The following is a 19,923-nucleotide window of genomic DNA, read 5'->3' as shown; positions in this document are numbered from 1 at the left end:
CAGCAACAATTTCCCTCAAGTGGATGACCTAAGGTTTATCAAACTCCGGGAAGTAGAGGTCGAAGATGGTCTCTCTCAAGCAACCATGCAATTAAGATACAAGAAGTCTCTTGTGTGCCCAACACACCAAATACAATTGTCATTTGTATAGGTGCACTAGTTCGGCGAAGAGATGTTAAAAGACAAGTGATATGGATGGTAAAACAAGGTATTGTAAATCTGAAATAGAAATGGCAGCAAGGTAGCGAGTGACAAAAGTGAGCATAAACGGTGTAACAATGGTGAGAAACAAGGCCGAGGCTTCATACTTTCACTAGTGGCAACTCCCAACAACATTAACATAGTCTAATCACATGATATTTCCACTAAAACATGCAATGGTGACGTACTTGGAGGTCATTCCGTTGTGATCAAGAGAGGACCAGAATTATGTAGGGCTACAAAAGCACACCTTGGAGTTCGTAGTTCTCATTTATAGATTTCCCAATGTCACCGTGGCCATCCAAAGAGAGTACCACAATCACCACAACGTATCTCAAGGAAAGTCAAAGACAAGCACCAAGAGACTCTCAATATTCAATCAATTCACGAAAGAGGAAATCACTCATGAAAATATTCTTCTAATCCATGTCCAATAGACCGCTATCACCATGGTCTCGGGGATTATATACTAGATAAGATCAAGTGAGTGTTGGGTTACGTAGCATAAATTCAAAAAAAATCCTACGCATATTCAGATCTTGCTATGGAGAGACCAGCAACGAGAGAGGGGTGAGTTGTCACGCCCAAGATGCGACCCTATCCTCAATTTGGCACGAAGGACTCATTAGGGATAGAAGCGCATCTCGTCGTGTTGCAAGAATGGATATCGTTACAAGTACATGTACTGAAAAGAAGAGATATATATACAGAGTTGGCTTACAGTCGCCACAAGCTACATCAGAGTCACATCAGTACATTACATAATCATCAGGAGTAAGAGCAGGGTCCGACTACGGACGAAAACAAACGAGAAAAATAAGAACGGCGTCCATCCTTGCTATCCCAGGCTGCCGGCCTGGAACCCATCCTAGATCGATGAAGAAGAAGAAGAAGAAGCAACTCCAAATGTACAATCAACGCGCTCGCGTCAAGTAACCTTTACCTGCAACTGGTGTTGTAGTAATCTGTGAGCCACAGGGGACTCAGCAATCTCATTTCTAAAGGTATCAAGACTAGCAAAGCTTAATGGGTGAGGTATGGTTAAGTGGTGAGGTTGCAGCAGCGGCTAAGCATATACTTGGTGGCTAAGCTTACGAGTACAAGAGAACAAGAGGGGGAAGATCTACGCATAACGGACGTGACTACTTATGATCAAATGAATGATCCTGAACACCTACCTACGTCAGACATAACCCCACCGTGTCCTCGATCGGAGAAGGAACTCACGAAAGAGATAGTCACGGTTACGCACACAGTGGGCAAGTTTTAATTAAGTTAACTTCAAGTTATCTAGAACCAGTGTTGAACAAAGCTTCCACGTTGCCACATAACCGCGGGCACGGCTTTCCGAAAAGATTTAACCCTGCAGGGGTGCTCCAACTAGTCCATCACAAATTACCACAAGCCGCATAGAAATCCTCAATCACGAAGCTCGCGATCTCGTCGGATTCCCTAGTGGAAAACCTCAACTCCGAGAATACCCAAAGCATCACCGGAATCCCGATGCACAAGATATTTCGTCAAAGGTAAAACTAATCTAGCAAGGCCGCCCGACGTGTCGACGATCCCGGTAGGAGTCGCGTACCTCGTTCTCAGGACACGACGGATGGGTCACACTAGGAGAACCAAACCTTGGGTTGCCCCGCGGTGGCCCCGTAGTCTGCCAATTTGGACCAACACTCATGAGGAGCACTAGCCTGGGGGTTGATTAAATTATCCTCGGGGTCCGGAAAGTCCCTATGCAATTTTATTAGGTGTTTAGGCAAATGTAGTACCAAAGTTGGGCCTTGCCAGACCAGCCTTAATCTAAAACGAATTATCAAGGGGATCCCCATAACAACCCCGATCGTGTAAGAAGCGCTCATTTATGGAACATAACACCGGTAGCCGGAAACTAAGGGGGCAAAGGTGGAACAAAACACCAAGCTAGAAAGTCTGAGCCTTCCACCTTTTACCAAATATATAGGTGCATTAAATTAGATAACATTTGATATGGTGATATAACAAGGAACCCATGCTTTCGCATGGAAGCATCTGCACCTGCAACTAGCAACGCTAACACAGGGTTAAGCAAGCGGTAACATAGCCAATCAGTGGTTTGCTAGGATGAACGGGTTGAAGGTTTCATGGCATTGTTGAGAGGCTGGTATTAAACATGTGGTAGGCAACGAGACATAAACGATAGAAGCGATAAACTAGCATGGCAATGATAGTAATGGTATCTGGGGAAATGGTCATCTTGCCTGAGATCCCGCTTGGAAGAAGAATGCCTCCGTGAAGCAGACGAACCGACGTAGTCGAACGGGTCCTCACATCCGACACGCTTGCGGAACTCTATCGAGACGGAGGAAAACGGAAACAAGCATCAACACAGAGAATTCACCACACGCTGCACAACACATATGATGCATGAACGGTCTAATGCAAGGCATGACAATCACAACAACCAAACACTACACATTAAGTGAAGTTCAATTTGCAACGAGTTGCATATTGGCGAAACTCCACGTTTAATTATTTAGTTCTATCCCGATTATATACACGGCAATATTAATGTTGTCAAACATGCGAGAGGTGAAGCGGAAATTAATCTACCTATCTAGACATTTTAAATGAGGTCGGAAATGACATATAGCATCTCCGAGACGACCTCATATGTTAATTCACAATTCTGTCCAGATCTGAACTAATGCATTTAATTAGTTGTTAAACAGAAAAACAAATAGGTTCACGTGATTCTATGCGTCATTTCAAGCAATCTACACATAAAGAACATCTCCAACGGAGCTACGGATCAAAAGTTACAAGCACCGCAAGATATGATGGCATGAATGCAATATGTGTGCAACGACGGTCACGAGCACTTCAAAACATACATCCAGCAAGAGAAAATGAAACTACACGAGATTCTAAGCATGTTTCATGTCGGACACGATCAAATCGGAGCTACGGTTCAACAACTACGAGCAAAACAAGAACTGACTACAATCTGCCAAAATCAGCCACATAGCATTTTCTACGCCCCACAACTACGAGCTACACAACTCCGATAAACTCAAGAAAGGAATGACACAAAAGAGGGCAAGAAGCAATTCTACAAACAACTAACAACAACTAGCATGGCAGCAAGGAGCACTAGGAAAAGAAGACACAAAATGGCATCTCACACACTATTTCAGACTTAGTGAAAATTACACCTCATGAAAGTGCAGTTTTCGATCTGAAGCTATATTGACAGCAGAAAAACCTATAGCTCGGGGTCTCCAAATGGCATGAAAATTTACAGCATACTATAGAAACACAAGGGGTATAACTAACTCCATTGGACCAACCTCAAAAGAGCTACAGATCACAAGATGCAAGCAAGACAAGACATCAACAAAATATAACAGATTCCAGACTTAGAAATATTTCAGCTACTCTAAAACAGCACTATTACTAGCAACTTGAGGGCAATCAAAACACACCTAAATATGCATTTCTATTGCAACTAAAAATACCATAGGCTAGTCTAAACACCCAAGAACAACTTCCTAGTTCACAACTCCGTCAAACGACGCATGAAATAAATCCTACGAATTAAACAAAATGGCAACATAGCAAAATATCTCGCGAACTAACTTACTCAAATGCTAAAACTAATTGCACAGAAAAATCACATGGATTTTTCTACCTCGGAAACATATAAAATATGTGGGGTTTGCAACACAAAATAATGCCACACATTAATGCGGGAAAATAACCTATATACGGGAAAATAAACTACCGGCAAACCCTACACGTAAAAATACCAATGACCGCTCTAAAATGCATGCAAAAATGATTCCTAAAACATGGGCATTTCTACTATGGCATACGAACAATCCGGACCGGCACGAAAATTAAATACGGGGCGTGTCCTATTGAAACAGCACGCAAAACTAGGCGTTCGTCACGTAAAACTACGTCACATAATTATGCAAGTTGGAAAATCATAATCTACGCGTAATTATACACGAAAAACATATACAACTCATCGCGTTCCGACTTACGGATTTAAGGTTACGGGCACCTAAATATAACTCTAATATCTGGAATTTAATTAAATTCCAAATAAACCTAATATACTAATGGGCCGAACAACATGCGCAACATAGCTACAGAGCATTGGGGCGAGGCTTACCAATATGTACTGAACCCATATCAACAGGTGGTACACCGTGATGCACAAAAACGAAACAAAAAAAATATGTGCCCACTGGGATTTGATCCCAGGTCTCTTGGGTGGAAGGTGAGGGCACTAGCCACTACAGTAATCATTTACTCATGCAAAAATCCACTTGCAAAAGGATAAATCAGAACTATACTAAGGTGCACATGAGTTCACTCCACAAAATAACCAGAGCAAAAACTGGGTGCCTGGGATTCGAACCCAGCACCTCTCGCTGTGTGAAAGCGCATGCCACCACTAGGCTACAAGCGGATAGTGGTACAGTACTAGATTTCGCTGCAGATGAAACATGCCCCGATGCTTACCTGACGAAACTGAACCTGAAACAGAGATTTGCTGCACTGTCTCTTTGGCTGGGGATGCAAGCGCAGGTGCGGCGGCGGGCTGGACATCGCGTGCTGGCCGGGAATGGAGCGGGGGCAGGAAGATCTCTCGGATCCGGAGGTACAAGGCGTCGGGGTGGCCGGATCCGGCTGCAGGAGGTCTTTCCTTGACGTCCATGGCGACGATGGGGAGCTCCTGGGCTGCTCCTGCGGGACAGAGAGGGTGGAGAGGAAGAGCGTGAGGGGAAGAGAGAGGTAGGAGGGGAAGGAAGAAGGAGAGGGCAGCACGGGTCTGGGTTGTGGTGGTGCTACTCCGGCGGCGACGCTCGCCGGTGTAGCTGCCGGATGGCTGGACGAAGGTGGTTGCGCTGCATTTGCCTCGATCCAGATTGGATCGAGCACTGTGGGAGGAGAGGTGGGTCGCTCGGGTGGCTGGAGGCCATCAGATCTCCATCTGACGGTCCCAGATGGATGGATCGGTGGTGGAGGTTGGTGGCTGCCGGTTGGGGTGGAGCTGAAAACGAGGTGGCCACGGAGGTGGCGGCGGCTGGATCCCGAGGTGGGATTTGATTCTAGGGTTGGACTAAAATGGCTAGGGTTCATCTCCTATTTATAACAGGGGTCCAAATAGAGGGAGCTTGGGACTGTTTGGAGGCATCGGATCGCGATCGGACGACTCTGGACGAATGGGGAGGTTAGTTGGGCTGCAGTGGGTTGTGTAGAGAGGGCTGGCCGGAGATGAGAGGGAACACGGGCACCCGGCAACGTAATTTTAAACACCGAAAAACGTCCGACAATAAACCGAATACGGTGCCACTACGGTCGACCGTTCGGGTATCAGACGAACTCCGATCGCGACGAAACTTGACAGGCGGCCTACCTATATCAAAATAACACTGCACGTCAAATCTCAACCCAATCAGAGAAAGTTTTACGCACACTTTAAAAACAGGGTATTTGACAATGTCGCGAGCGCGTGCGTGTGCGGTCGGCCTCAGAACGAACAACGACGAGAACCGGCAACTAACAACGAATGCAAGTTTTGAAAACTGGCGGCAACGGAATGCCGATGCAATGTAGATGATGCGCATGATGCGATGATGATGCGACAAAAGGAAATAGACACACGACGAAAACGGAAAGAAAGGGGAATCTTCTGGAACGTCGGTCTCGGGTTGTCACATGAGTGCATCTTCATACCTTTGAAGATCGCTAAGCGGAAGCGTTACTAGAACGCGGTTGATGGAGTCGTACTCGTGGAGATTCAGATCGCGGTGTGATTCCGATCTAGTGCCGAACTACGACACCTCCGCGTTCAACACACGTGCAGCCCGGTGACGTCTCCCGCACCTTGATCCAACAAGGAGGAGGGAGAGGTTGGGGAAGATCTCGAGTAGCACGACGGCATGGTTTTGATGGAGAGACGAGGTCTCCCGGCAGGGCTTCGCCAAGCACCGACAAAGAGGAGGAGAAAGAAGAGCAGGGCTGTGCCGAGGGAGAGGGAAAACTGTGTCTCCAAAAGCCCAAAAGTGCCCACTATATATAGGAGGAGGGGAGGGGGTGCCACCCCTAGGTTTCCCACCCTAGGTGGTGCGGCAGCCCCCCCAGATGGGAGGTGCGGCGGCCACGGCAAGGGGGAGGGGTGGCGCACCCCTAGGTGGGCCTTAGGCCCACCAGCGCCTAGGGTTTCCCCCCTCTCCACCTCCTGCGCCTTGGGCTGAGTGTGGGGGGCGCACCAGCCCACCTAGGGGCTGGTTCCCTCCCGCACTTGGCCCATCTAACCTCCCGGAGTCGTTGCCCCCTTCCGGTGGACCCCCGGGGCCACCTTCGGTGGACCCGGTGGTCCCGGTACGTTACTGGTGACACCCGAAACACTTCCGGTGTCCGAAACCATCCGTCCTATATATCAATCTTTACCTCCGGACCATTCCGGAGCTCCTCGTGACGTCCGAGATCTCATCCGGACTCCGAACAACTTTCAATAACCTCGTATAACAATTCCCTATAACCCTAGCGTCATCGAACCTTAAGTGTGTAGACCCTACGGGTTCGGGAGACAGGCAGACATGACTGAGACACCTCTCCGGCCAATAACCATCAGCAGGGTCTGGATACCCATGGTTGCTCCCACTTTCTCCACGATGATCTCATCGGATGAACCACGATATCAAGGATTCAATCAATCCCGTATACAATTCCCTTTGTGTGTCGGTATAGAACTTGCCCGAGATTCGATCGTCGGTATACCTATTGTTGGAGCATATATTGAGCATATATCTCCATATGTGGTTTTGGTACTTGATGACAATTCCTATGGACTAATGGTTGCCTTAAGTTACATTTATAGGATTTGTCCATAGGCACTTCTTGAAGTCCATCTGTTGGGTTCAAGGAGTTTATATGATGACCAAGATGGTATTCAAGGTATTATCCAAAGAATGGTCATAGAGACACATGGTTGATCAAGATCTCAGACAAAGAGTAAATCAAGATGATCAACACACAAAGCGTACAAGATGTATCGAGAGGGATCAAGTGATCCCATGGTATGGTAAGCATTGTCCATTACGTGTTTGTGTACTAACCCATGGTCTTCGTGAGAGTTCTATGTGGGGGTTAGGTGTGTTTCCATGGGCTTGCGTCAAAGGGAAGATCTCATACAACCCATGGAGTATGATGTCAAGTTGTGATCATCATCAATGGTTGATCAAGATCTCAGACAAAGAGTAAATCAAGATGATCAACACACAAAGCGTACAAGATGTACCGAGAGGGATCAAGTGATCCCATGGTATGGTAAGCATTGTCCATTACGTGTTTGTGTACTAACCCATGGTCTTCGTGAGAGTTCTATGTGGGGGTTAGGTGTGTTTCCATGGGCTTGCGTCAAAAGGAAGATCTCATACAACCCATGGAGTATGACGTCAAGTTGTGATCGTCATCAAGATTGCGATGTGCAAGTTCAAGTGGATCAGCACGAAGATAGCATGCTTGAAGCTTGCCGTCCATTGTGGTGGCAATGGACTTGTGAAGATATGCTGAAGAGTGGCTCACCCATAGTGAGTATGGGGGAGCAATCAACTAGTCTTCATCAAGCCAACACAATCAAGAAAGGTGGTCCATCTTGAGGAAGCCAAGATCATCATCATCTAGCTCAAGAGGACGAGGTGCAAGGTATAGGTTTGCCCTTGATAGGTTTTCTGGTTAGGATAGATTGTTGTTCTATCAAGGGGGGCTCTCAAGTGAGTAGCTTGATCGTATCGTTCGTTGAGAGCTCAAACCATTTGCATCCTTGCATCATATTCTTGGTTCTTGTTTGGTGTTTCTCTTTGTGAGTTTTAGAGCTTATGGTCATCTTCGTGACAAGCTCGAGTTCATCGAAAACGGAGTCCATATGCATCTACTATGATGTTTTCGATGTTGGAGTTTTTGCCGGTTCTTCATTCATAGAGATCTCACATCTCTATATCTTTGGCATATTCATAACCGCATGGTATTTGGATAGCCCTTGTCGTCCTGAATCCAACAAGCTTGGGTTTGCTCGATTCGGAGCTCGTATGCGAAAGTTATGGTTGTTTCAGTGGCGAGCGGTAGTACCGCTGGACCTAGCGGTAGTACCGCCCCTGGTCAGCGGTAGTACCTCTCCAGGAGCTTAGTACCGCCTGCCTAGCGGTTGTTCGTGGACGGACCTTTTTGCGAAGACTTTCTTGGCGGTGGTAGTGCCTTTGCACTACCAGGGGCCCAGCGGTAGTACCGCTGGGGCCAGCGGTAGTACCGCTGGAGTGCCAGCGGTAGTACCGCTGCAGCTAGCGGTAGTACCGCTAGCTGGCGGTAGTACCGCTGGAGTGACAGCGGTAGTACCGCTGCAGCCAGCGGTAGTACCGCTGGAGCTCGGGCAGAGAGTGGGGGTAACGGTCTGATTCTTCCCCCCACTATATAAAGGGGGTCTTCTTCCCCCTTGGCCTCATCCATCTGTTGAGCTCTTGTTCTATCTCCATTGTTGACATTCTTAGAGCTTGATTACTCTCTATCCCTCCAATGATTCTTGCTTGTTCTTGAGGGAAAAGAGAGAGGAGATCTAGATCCACATCTCCACCAATCACTTTCTCCTCTATGTGAGGGGAACCCCTTGGATCTTGATCTTGGAGTTCTTTGTGAGCTCCTTGTTCTTCCTCTCATATTTCTCCATAGCTTTTGTTGTTGTGGAGGGATTTGAGTGTGAGGGACTTGACCACTTCGTGTGTTCTTGCCATTGCATTAGTTGCATCGGTTTGAGTTCTCCACGGTGATACGTGGAAGTGAGAAGTTGAGAAGCTTACTACCTTTGGTACTTAGTACCCTTGATATTGTTCTTCGTGGATGCTTTGGCGTCCTAGAAGCTTGGTGGTGTCTCGGAGCTCAATCAGTGTGGTGTGAAGCTCCGGCAAGCGTCGGGGTCTCCAATTAGGTTGTGGAGATTTCCCCGAGCAATTTGTACGGGTACCGGTAACCGCCCCCAAGGGTTGCCACGTGTACGGGTTCGGTGACCGCCCCCAAGGGTTGCCATTTGTACGGGTTCGGTGACCGCCCTCAAGGGTCCCTTAGTGGAATCATGGCATCTTGCATTGTGCGAGGGCGTGAGGAGATTACGGTGGCCTTAGTGGCATCTTGGGGAGCATTGTGCCTCCACACCGCTCTAACGGAGATTAGCATCCGCAAGGGTGTGAACTTCGGGATACATCATCGTCTCCCCGTGCCTCGGTTATCTCTTACCCGAACCCTTTACTTATGCACTTTACTTTGTGATAGGTGAGCCTAGTTGTTTGTAGGTTTTGTGCTTGACATATTAAACGATTAGTTTTATTCCGCATTTGTTCAAGCCTAAACCTTAACTATTTTAAAGCGCCTATTCACCCCCCCCCCCCCTCTAGGCGACATCCACGTCATTTTCACCTATACCTTGTTCAATCTCGTTACCGGTAAGTCTCTTTACTCGTTCCGTAGCACGTCATCGTGTGACTAACTCCTTAGTCACATTGAGCTCATGATGATGTTCTACCGAGTGGGCCCAGAGATACCTCTCCGTCACATGGAGTGACAAATCCCGATCTCGATTCGTACCAACCCAACAGACACTTTCAGAGATACCCGTAGTTCAACTTTATAGTCACCCAGTTACGTTGTGACGTTTGATACACCCAAAGCACTCCTACGGTATCCGGGAGTTGCACAATCTCACGGTCGAAGGAAAAGATACTTGACATTGGAAAAGCTTTAGCATACGAACAATACGATCTAGTGCTACGCTTAGGATTGGGTCTTGTCCATCACATCATTCTCCCAATGATGTGATCCCGTTATCAATGACATCAATGCCCATGACCAGGAAACCATGATCATCCATTGACTAACGAGCTAGCCAACTAGAGGCTTGCTAGGGACACATTGTGATCTATTTATTCACACATGTATTACTGTTTCCTGTTAATACAATTATGGCATGAACAATAGACGATTATCATGAACAAGGAAATATGATAATAACCATTTTATTATTGCCTCTAGGACATATTTCCAACAGTCTCCCACTTGCACTAGAGTCAATAATCTAGTTACATTGTGATGTATCGAACACCCATAGCATTGTGGTGTTGATCATGTCTTTCTCGTGGAAGAGGTTTAGTCAACGGGTTTGCAACATTCAGATCCGTGTGTACTTTACAAATCTCTATTACTCCGTTCTGGACATGGTCCTGGATGGAGTTGTAGCGGCGTTTGATGTGCTTCGTCTTCCGGTGAAACCTGGGCTCCTTGGCTATGGCAATGCCCCGAGTGTTATCACAAAAGAGTGTCATTGGACCCGACGCGCTTGGAACCACTCCAAGGTCGGTGATGATCTCATTCATCCAAATTCCTTCATGAGCCGCTTCTGAAGCAGCTACGTACTCCGCTTCACATGTAGATGCTGCCACGACTTCTTGCTTGCCGCTGCACCAGCTCACTGCCCCACCATTCAAAACATATATGTATCCGGCCTGTGACTTAGAGTCATCCGGATCAGTGTCGAAGCTAGCGTCGACATAACCCTTTATGACGAGCTCTTCGTCACCTCCATAAATGAGAAACATTTCCTTAGTCCTTTTCACGTACTTAAGGATATTCTTGACAGCTGTCTAGTGTTCCATACCGGGATCACTTTGGTACCTCCCTTCCAAACTTATGGCAAGGTTTATATCAGGTCTGGTACACAGCATGGCATACATAAGAGAGCCTACGGCTGAAGCGTAGGGGACAGAACTCATCTTCTCTCTATCTGCTGCCGTGGTCGGCGACTGAGTCTTACTCAATCTCATACCTTGCAAAACTGGCAAGAACCTTTTCTTTGAGTTTTCCATATTGAACTTCTTCAATATCTTGTCAAGGTATGTACTTTGCGAAAGACCTATGAGGCGTCTCGATCTATCTCTATAGATCTTGATGCCTAATATGTATGCAGCTTCTCCAAGGTCCTTCATTGAAAAACTCTTGTTCAAATAGGCCTTTATGATCTCCAACATCTCTATATTATTCCCCATCAATAATATGTCATCCACATATAGTATGAGGAAAGCTACAGAGCTCCCACTCACTTTCTTGTACCGACAGGCTTCTCCATAAACCTGTATGAACCCAAACGCTTTAATCGCCTCATTACAGCAAATGTTCTAACTCCAAGATGCTTGCACCAGCCCATAGATGGAGCGCTGGAGCTTGCACACTTTGTTAGCACCCTTAGGGTCGACAAAACCTTCTGGTTGCATCATATACAACTCTTCCTTAAGGTTCCCGTTAAGGAACGCTGTTTTGATGTCCATTTGCCAAATTTCATAATCATAAAAGGCGGCAATTGCTAACATGATTCAGACTGATTTAAGCTTTGCTACGGGAGAGAAAGTCTCTTCGTAGTCAATTCCTTGAATTTTTTGAAAATCCTTTGCGACAAGTCGAGCTTTATAAATGGTTACATTACCGTTTGCATCAGTTTTCTTCTTGAAGATCCATTTATTTTCTATGGCTCGCCGGTCATCGGGCAAGTCCACCAAAGTCCATACTTTGTTCTCATACATGGATCCTATCTCGGATTTCATAGCTTCAAGCCATTTGTTGGAATCTGGGCCCGCCATCGCTTCTTCATAGTTCGAAGGTTCACCGTTGTCTAACAACATGATTTCCATCACAGGGTTGCCGTACCACTCTGGTGCGGAGCGTGCCCTTGTGGACCTTCGCGGTTCAGTAGTAACTTGATCCGAAGCTTCATGATCATTATCATTAACTTCCTCTTCAGTTGGTGTAGGCGCCACAGGAACAATTTCCCGCGCTGCGCTACTATCATGTTCGAGAGGGGGTGTAATTACCTCATCAAGTTCTACCTTCCTCCCACTTACTTCTTTCGAGAGAAACTCTTTCTCTAAAAAGGATCCGTTGTTGGCAACAAAGGTTTTACCTTCGGATCTAAGATAGAAGGTATACCCAATAGTTTCCTTAGGGTATCCTATGAATACGCATTTCTCCGCTTTGGGTTCGAGCTTTTCTGGTTGAAGTTTCTTCACATAAGCATCGCAGCCCCAAACTTTAAGAAACGACAACTTAGGTTTCTTGCCAAACCATAGTTCATACGGTGTCGTCTCAACGGATTTAGACGGTGCCCTATTTAAAGTGAATGCTGCAGTTTCTAATGCGTATCCCCAAAATGATAGCGGTAAGTAGGTAAGAGACATCATAGATCATACCATATCTAATAAAGTGCAATTACGACATTCAGACACTCTCTTGCGTTGTTGTGTGCCAGGCGGCGTCAGTTGTGAAAGGATTCCACACTTCCTTAGGTGTGTGCCAAACTCGTGACTCAAATATTCTCCTCCACGATCAGATCGTAGACACTTAATTTTCTGTCACCTTGATTCTCGACCTCACTCTGAAATTCCTTGAACTTTTCAAATGTCTCAGATTTGTGCTTCATCAAGTAGATATACCCATACCTACTCAAATCATCGGTGAGAGTGAGAACATAACGATAGCCACCGCGAGCTTCAACGTTCATTGGACCACACACATCAGTATGTATTATTTCCAATAAGTCGGTTGCTCTCTCCATTATTCCTGAGAATGGAGTCTTAGTCATCTTGCCCATGAGGCACGGTTCGCATGTGTCAAATGATTCAAAGTCAAGAGACTCTAATAGTTCATCAGTATGGAGCTTCTTCATGCGCTTAACACCGATATGACCAAGGCGGCAGTGCCACAAGTATGTGGGACTATCATTATCAACTGTACATCTTTTGGTACTCACACTATGAATATGCGTAACATCACGATCGCGATTCATCAAGAATAAACCATTCACCAGCGGAGCATGACCATAAAACATATCACTCATATAAATAGAACAACCATTATTCTCTGACTTAAATGAGTAGCCGTCTCGCATTAAGCAAGACCCTGATACAATATTCATGCTCAAAGCTGGTACTAAATAAAAACTATTAAGGTTTAAAACTAATCCCGACGGTGGATGTAGAGGTAGCGTGCCGACGGCGATCACATCGACCTTGGAGCCATTCCCGACGCACATCGTCACCTCGTCCTTGGCCAGTCTCCGCTTATTCCGCAGTTCTTGCTTTGAGTTGCAAATGTGAGCAACATCACCGGTACCAAACACCCAGGAGCTACTACGAGCGCTGGTAAGGTACACATCAATAATATGTATATCACATATACCTTTAACGTTGCCGGCCTTCTTGTCCGCTAAGTATTTGGGGCAGTTCCGCTTCCAGTGACCCTTTCCCTTGCAATAGAAGCACTCAGTCTTAGGCTTGGGTCCATTCTTTTTCTTCTTCCCTACATCTGGCTTGCCGGGCGCGGCAACGGCTTTGCCTTCTTTCTTGAAGTTCTTCTTACCCTTGCCCTTCTTGAAACTAGTGGTCTTGTTGACCATCAACACTTGATGCTCTTTCTTGATTTCTACTTCTACAGACTTGAGCATCAAGTACAACTCGAGAATGGTCTTCTCCATCCCTTGCATGTTGTAGTTCGGCACAAAACCTTTGTAGCTTGGTGGGAGAGACTGGAGGATTCTGTCAATTATAGCATCATCCGGAAGTTCGACTCCAAGTGAAGTCAGACGACCGTGTAACCCAGACATTTTGAGTATGTGCTCACTGACAGAACTGTTCTCCTCCATCTTACAACTAAAGAACTTGTTGGAGACTTCATATCTCTCGACACGGGCATGAGCTTTCAAAACTAGCTTCAGCTCTTGGAACATCTCATATGCACCATGTTGCTCAAAACACCTTTGGAGCCCCGTTTCTAAACTGTATAACATGCCACACCTAACCAGAGAGTAGTCATCACTCCGCGTTTGCCAGACGTTCAGAATGTCCTGGGCTGCTGCGGGAGCGGGAGGGTCACCTAGCGTTGCATCAAGGACATAAGCCTTTTTAGCTGCTTCAAGGATGAGCTTCAAGTTGCGAACCCAGTCCGCATAGTTGCAACCATCATCATTCAGCTTGTTTTTCTCTAGGAATGCGTTGAAATTGAGGTTGACGTTGGCCATCTACAATATTTATAAAGACAACTTTTAGACTAAGTTCATGAAAATTAAGTTCATTTAATCAAATTAAGTATGAACTCCCACTTAAATCGACATCCCTCTAGTCATCTAAGTGATACATGATCCATGTTGACTAACCCGTGTCTGATCATCACATGAGACGTACTAGTCACCATGGTGAGCAACTTCATGCTGATCGTATTCAACCATACGACTCATGTTCGACCTTTCGGTCTCTTGTATTCGAGGTCATGTCTGTACATGCTAAGCTCGCCGAGTCAACCTAGGTGTTTCGCGTGTGTAAATCTGGCTTACACCCGTTGTATGCGAATGTTAGAATCTATCACACCCGATCATCACGTGGTGCTTCGAGACAACGATCCTTCGCAATGGTGCACACTTAGGGGAATACGTTCTCGAAAATATAAGAGGAATCATCTTATTATGCTACCGTCATTCTAAGCAATAAGATGAAAAACATGATAAACATCACAATGCAATCATATAGTGACATGATATGGCCATTATCATCTTTGCTCTTTCGATCTCCATCTTCACGCATCGCATGATCATCATCGTGACCGGCGTGACACCATGGTCTCCATCATCGTGTCTCCGTGAAGTCGTCACGCCAAATACTACTATCACTACTACTATAGCTAACCGTTAGCAATGAATTAAAAGTAGTAAGCACATGGCGTTGCATCTCATACAATAAATTAAGACAACTCCTATGGCTCCTGCCAGTTGTCATACTCATCGACATGCAAGTCGTGAAACCTATTACAATAACATGATCATCTCATACATCATACATGCAACATCACAACTTTGTCCATATCACATCACATGTCAAACCCTGCAAAAACAAGTTAGACGTCCTCTAATTGTTGTTGCAAGTTTTACGTGGCTGATTTGGGTTTCTAGCAAGAACGCTTTCTTACCTACGTGATAGCCACAACGATGATATGCCAAAGCTATTTACCCTTCATAAGTACCCTTTTCATCAAATCCAATCCGACTAGAGTAGGAGAGACAGACACCCGCTAGCCACCTTTATGCACGGTGTGCATGTGTGTCGGTGGAACCAGTCTCACGTAAGCGTACGTGTAAGGTCGGTCCGGGCCGCTTCATCCCACAATACCGCCGGAAAAGAATAAGACTAGTAGTGGCAAGCAATTGACAAATCATCACCCACAACCTTTTGTGTTCTACCCGTGCATAGAATCTACGCATAGAAAACCTGGCTCGGATGCCACTGTTGGGTTACGTAGCATAAATTCAAAAAACTTCCTACGCATATTCAGATCTTCCTATGGAGAGACCAGCAACGAGAGAGGGGTGAGTGCATCTTCATACCTTTGAAGATCGCTAAGCGGAAGCGTTACTAGAACGCGGTTGATGGAGTCGTACTCGCAGCAATTCAGATCGCGGTGTGATTCCGATCTAGCGCCGAACTACGGCACCTCCGCGTTCAACACACGTGTAGCCCGGTGACGTCTCCCGCACCTTGATCCAGCAAGGAGGAGGGAGAGGTTGGGGAAGATCTCCAGAAGCACGACGGCGTGGTGTTGATGGAGAGACGAGGTCTCCCGGCAGGGCTTCGCCAAGCATCGGCACACAGGAGGAGAAAGAAGAGCAGGGCTGTGCCGAGGGAGAGGGAAAACTGTGTCTCCACAAGCCCAAAAGTGCCCACTATATATAGGAGGAGGGGAGGGGGTGCCACCCCTAGGGTTCCCACCCTAGGTGCTGGGGCAGCCCCCCCAGATGGGAGGTGCAGCGGCCAGGACAAGGGGGAGGGGTGGCGCACCCCTAGGTGGGCCTTAGGCCCACGAGCGCCTAGGGTTTCCCCCCTCTCCACCTCCTGCGCCTTGGGCTGAGTGTGGGGGGCGCACCAGCCCACCTAGGGCCTGGTTCCCTCCCACACTTGGCCCATCTAGCCGCCCGGGGTCGTTGCCCCCTTCCGGTGGACCCCCGGGGCCACCTCCGGTGGTCTCGGTGGTCCCGGTATGTTACCGGTGACGCCCGAAACACTTCCGGTGTCCGAAACCATCTGTCCTATATATCAATCTTTACCTCTGGACCATTCCGGAGCTCCTCGTGACGTACGGGATCTCATACGGGACTTCGAACAACTTTCGATAACCTCATATAACAATTCCCTATAACCCTAGCGTCATCGAACCTTAAGTGTGTAGACCCTACGGGTTCGGGAGATAGGCAGACATGACCGAGACACCTCTCCGGCCAATAACCATCAGCGGGGTCTGGATACCCATGGTGGCTCCCACTTTCTCCACGATGATCTCATCAGATGAACCACGATGTCAAGGATTCAATCAATCACGTATACAATTCCCTTTGTCTGTCGGTATAGAACTTGCCCGAGATTCGATCGTCGGTATACCTATACCTTGTTCAATCTCATTACCGGTAAGTCTATTTACTCGTTCCGTAGCACGTCATCGTGTGACTAACTCCTTAGTCACATTTATCTCATGATGATGTTCTACCGAGTGGGCCTAGAGATACCCCTCCGTCACACGAAGTGACAAATCCCGATCTCAATTCGTACCCACCCAACATACACTTTCGGAGATACCTGTAGTGCACCTTTACAGTCACCCAGTTACGTTGTGACGTTTTATACACCCAAAGCACTCCTACGGTATCTGGGAGTTGCACAATCTCACGGTCGAAGGAAAAGATACTTGACATTGGAAAAGCTTTAGCATACGAACAATACGATCTAGTGCTACGCTTAGGATTGGGTCTTGTCCATCACATCATTCTCCCAATGATGTGATCCCGTTATCAATGACATCTAATTCCCATGACCAGGAAACCATGATCATCCATTGACTAACGAGCTAGCCAACTAGAGGCTTGCTAGGTACACATTGTGATCTATTTATTCACACATGTATTACTGTTTCCTGTTAATACAATTATAGCATGAACAATAGACGATTATAATGAACAAGGAAATATGATAATAACCATTTTATTATTGCCTCTAGGGCATATTTCCAACAGTGAGTACATCAATCCAATACATAGAAGAAGGGGAAACATCATGGGATCACCCTAGATTAACATAGCCCATGATCACAATCAAGATCACATCATGGGAGAGAGAATTAACCACATAGCTACTGTAGAAGACCTCAACCCCGAGGAGGAACTACTCCCGCTTCATGGAGGGAGGAAGCAACATCGATGGAGATGAATCCGGGGGCACTTCCCTGTCCCGGCATGGTGCCGACACAGGAATTCTGGTCCCCTAAAACTTGTTGGCGATGGCGACGGAGACCGGAATTGCTTCTGGAGAAAAGGGTTCCGGAATCAGCGTTTCCTCTTCGGGGGTAAAAATAGGAGCCAAGGTAGGGCACCAGAGGAGGTGGGTCCCACCCAGGTGACCTGTGGGCTCGGCCAGGGGCCAGGCCGCGCAGGGAGGCCATCTGGGCAGCCCCTGGCTCCCCTCTGTCCACCTTTGGTGCTCGTGAAGCTTCCGTCACACTGATTTTTATATATTTTCTCGGGATTTTCGGGGCTCTGGAAATTGGGATAAAAGCCCCTGCAAAAATGACATCAACAGACAGAAACTGCACTGGGTGCACTGAGTTAGTAGGTTAGCCCAAATATGTGTAAAAAGATATAATAGTGTAGCAAAACATATAACAATGTCACCCAAAAGATCATGGAACAAGCAGAAATTATAAATACGTTTGGGACGTATCAGTGCGCAGCTCATCCCTTTCATTCTTCGCATAAACATTCTTTTCATCCAGTTTTTTGATGAGCCACCATGAATGCTATAAGAGCTCCTTATTCCAGTTGTCCACATCGTACACTGATTCCTTGTTGCTTGTAGAATTTTCCATATGTCGTGATTCAAATTATGTACACAAATAGATTAAAACTTTTACTATCAATTATAAATCAACTACTACTAGACATTACAATGCCACCACAATGCATTTAGCAATGACGTGCAAATATAACCAACACCAACATTATTTAAACATATTAGTGCTCGTGTTGGAGGGAAACGGAGAGCCACCAACAAGAGTTGTGGCTAGCCATTTCTCCACTAGTGATAGCTTAATAGAAGGCAAAATTTCAGTTATAAGAAACTATACTCATTGTGAACAATGAGCTGAGCACAAACACCACACCGAAGCAAGACCAAAGACGGATAACACCGCAAAGCAAGCTACAATGAAAAAGAGCCTATCCTAAGTTAAAACACAACATCGCCTCTCGATCGACGCGAGACACCTCCGAAGACCACCAACTTCCACAAAACTTCATTTTTTTACGCACCATCAACTCCGGTCATCTAAGAGGAAGTGGCAAGTTGATGGTAGGAATCAATATGATCCGAAAAAGACGTCGTCTTGGACACACCATCGACGGCAAGACATCGCTCTACAAAGGATCAATGAGGACAACGGTGAAGAGCTAGCCCTCTTCCTTCCCGGCCCAATGTCACTCCCCCATCCCAGGTGACCCGGGCGCTCGAACCCTAGCCGTCGGCCCCCATCCACCTCCCTTCCTGATGATGCCACAGGTGGGCGCCGTCGACAAAGTGTGTCGCGGTGTCAGCGGCAACGGGACCTCCCTTGCCCTCTCCTGGAGCGGAGCCGCGGGGACTTCTTCTTGAACAACGGCGGAGCTCGAAGGCAGATGCGTCAGATGGGGCGCGCAAGGAGGAGGGCGTGTATTCTAGTGACAGCGCATCGCGACGGAGCGCACATGCTGGTGTTGTCACGACACTTTCTTCGTGGCGAGATTCGGCCCGGACAGTTCTGTGCTGGCCAGAGGTGAGAGCTGGCGACCAGAGCCCGACATGAGGCCTAGGGTTGCGGCAGGCGTGGCAGGAGCTGGCAACGAGGCATTGGCGAGTTTGATAGCGGCCACTCGTCTGGAGGCAGTGGAGCGAGTCCACGACCAAGATGTTGTCAGCGACCCGGAAGCAGAGCCTCCTCGTGTGGGCCAGCCTAAGAGGGAGACCCACAAGACGGTCCGACTTGCAGGTGATGAATGGGCGTGAGGCCAGATGTTACTTAAGACACGCCAGCGGATCAGGCGCGGCGGCTCGCGGCTGGAACCTGGCGAGCGTGTGCGTTGCATCTTCTTCCTCCTCTCCTCTCCTTCGACCCTCTCATGGTTTTGAACTTGTAGCCACTTCTATGGAGATGAATGAAATTCAATCATTCCCAGCTCTAGATCTTACAATCTGGTATCAGAGCCGTCGAATCCTGGAGCCACCTAGCCACCCCCACCACACCCGCCTTGCTCGCCGCCGGCGAGCTGAAGCCATGGACAAAATCTTGCTGGAGACCTGTGTTGTCTACGAGTTCCTACGCGCGGATTTCAACGCTACCCTTGCTAAAACCGCGTCGGAACGCAACAAAGCAACGCTATCTGACGTGGCCAAGCTTGACAGCAAACTGGATTTGCTGTCCGGGCGCATCGACGACGTAAAGTTGTCCATCGGCGTCGACCTCGACGAGCTTTGCGGCGACATTGGCGCGGACCGCAACACCCACGTCGCGCCATCATCAGCGTCGGTGTCTCCAAGGGAGCCGCAGCTAGGCGCGCACCCTTCACTC

The 19,923-nt window shown here is 47.3% G+C and overlaps 1 protein-coding gene across 1 annotated transcript; it reads right to left on the bottom strand.

Moving 5' to 3' along the window:
* Nucleotides 1-1,112: 1,112 nt before the first annotated feature.
* Nucleotides 1,113-5,337, bottom strand: LOC123425425 (proline-rich receptor-like protein kinase PERK9). The gene is made up of 3 exons (XM_045109122.1): nucleotides 5,023-5,337; nucleotides 4,717-4,941; nucleotides 1,113-1,150 (listed from the first exon to the last, which is right to left on the bottom strand). Exons 1-3 carry the CDS (start codon nucleotides 5,335-5,337, stop codon nucleotides 1,130-1,132), a joined length of 561 nt encoding a protein of 186 aa, XP_044965057.1. The 3' UTR covers nucleotides 1,113-1,129.
* Nucleotides 5,338-19,923: the final 14,586 nt, after the last annotated feature.

Source organism: Hordeum vulgare, chromosome 2H (assembly GCF_904849725.1).
Source record: "Hordeum vulgare subsp. vulgare chromosome 2H, MorexV3_pseudomolecules_assembly, whole genome shotgun sequence".
NCBI lineage: Eukaryota > Viridiplantae > Streptophyta > Magnoliopsida > Poales > Poaceae > Hordeum > Hordeum vulgare.
The sequence above is the reverse complement of the archived record's forward strand: the minus strand, read 5'-3'. Positions and strand labels throughout refer to the sequence as shown.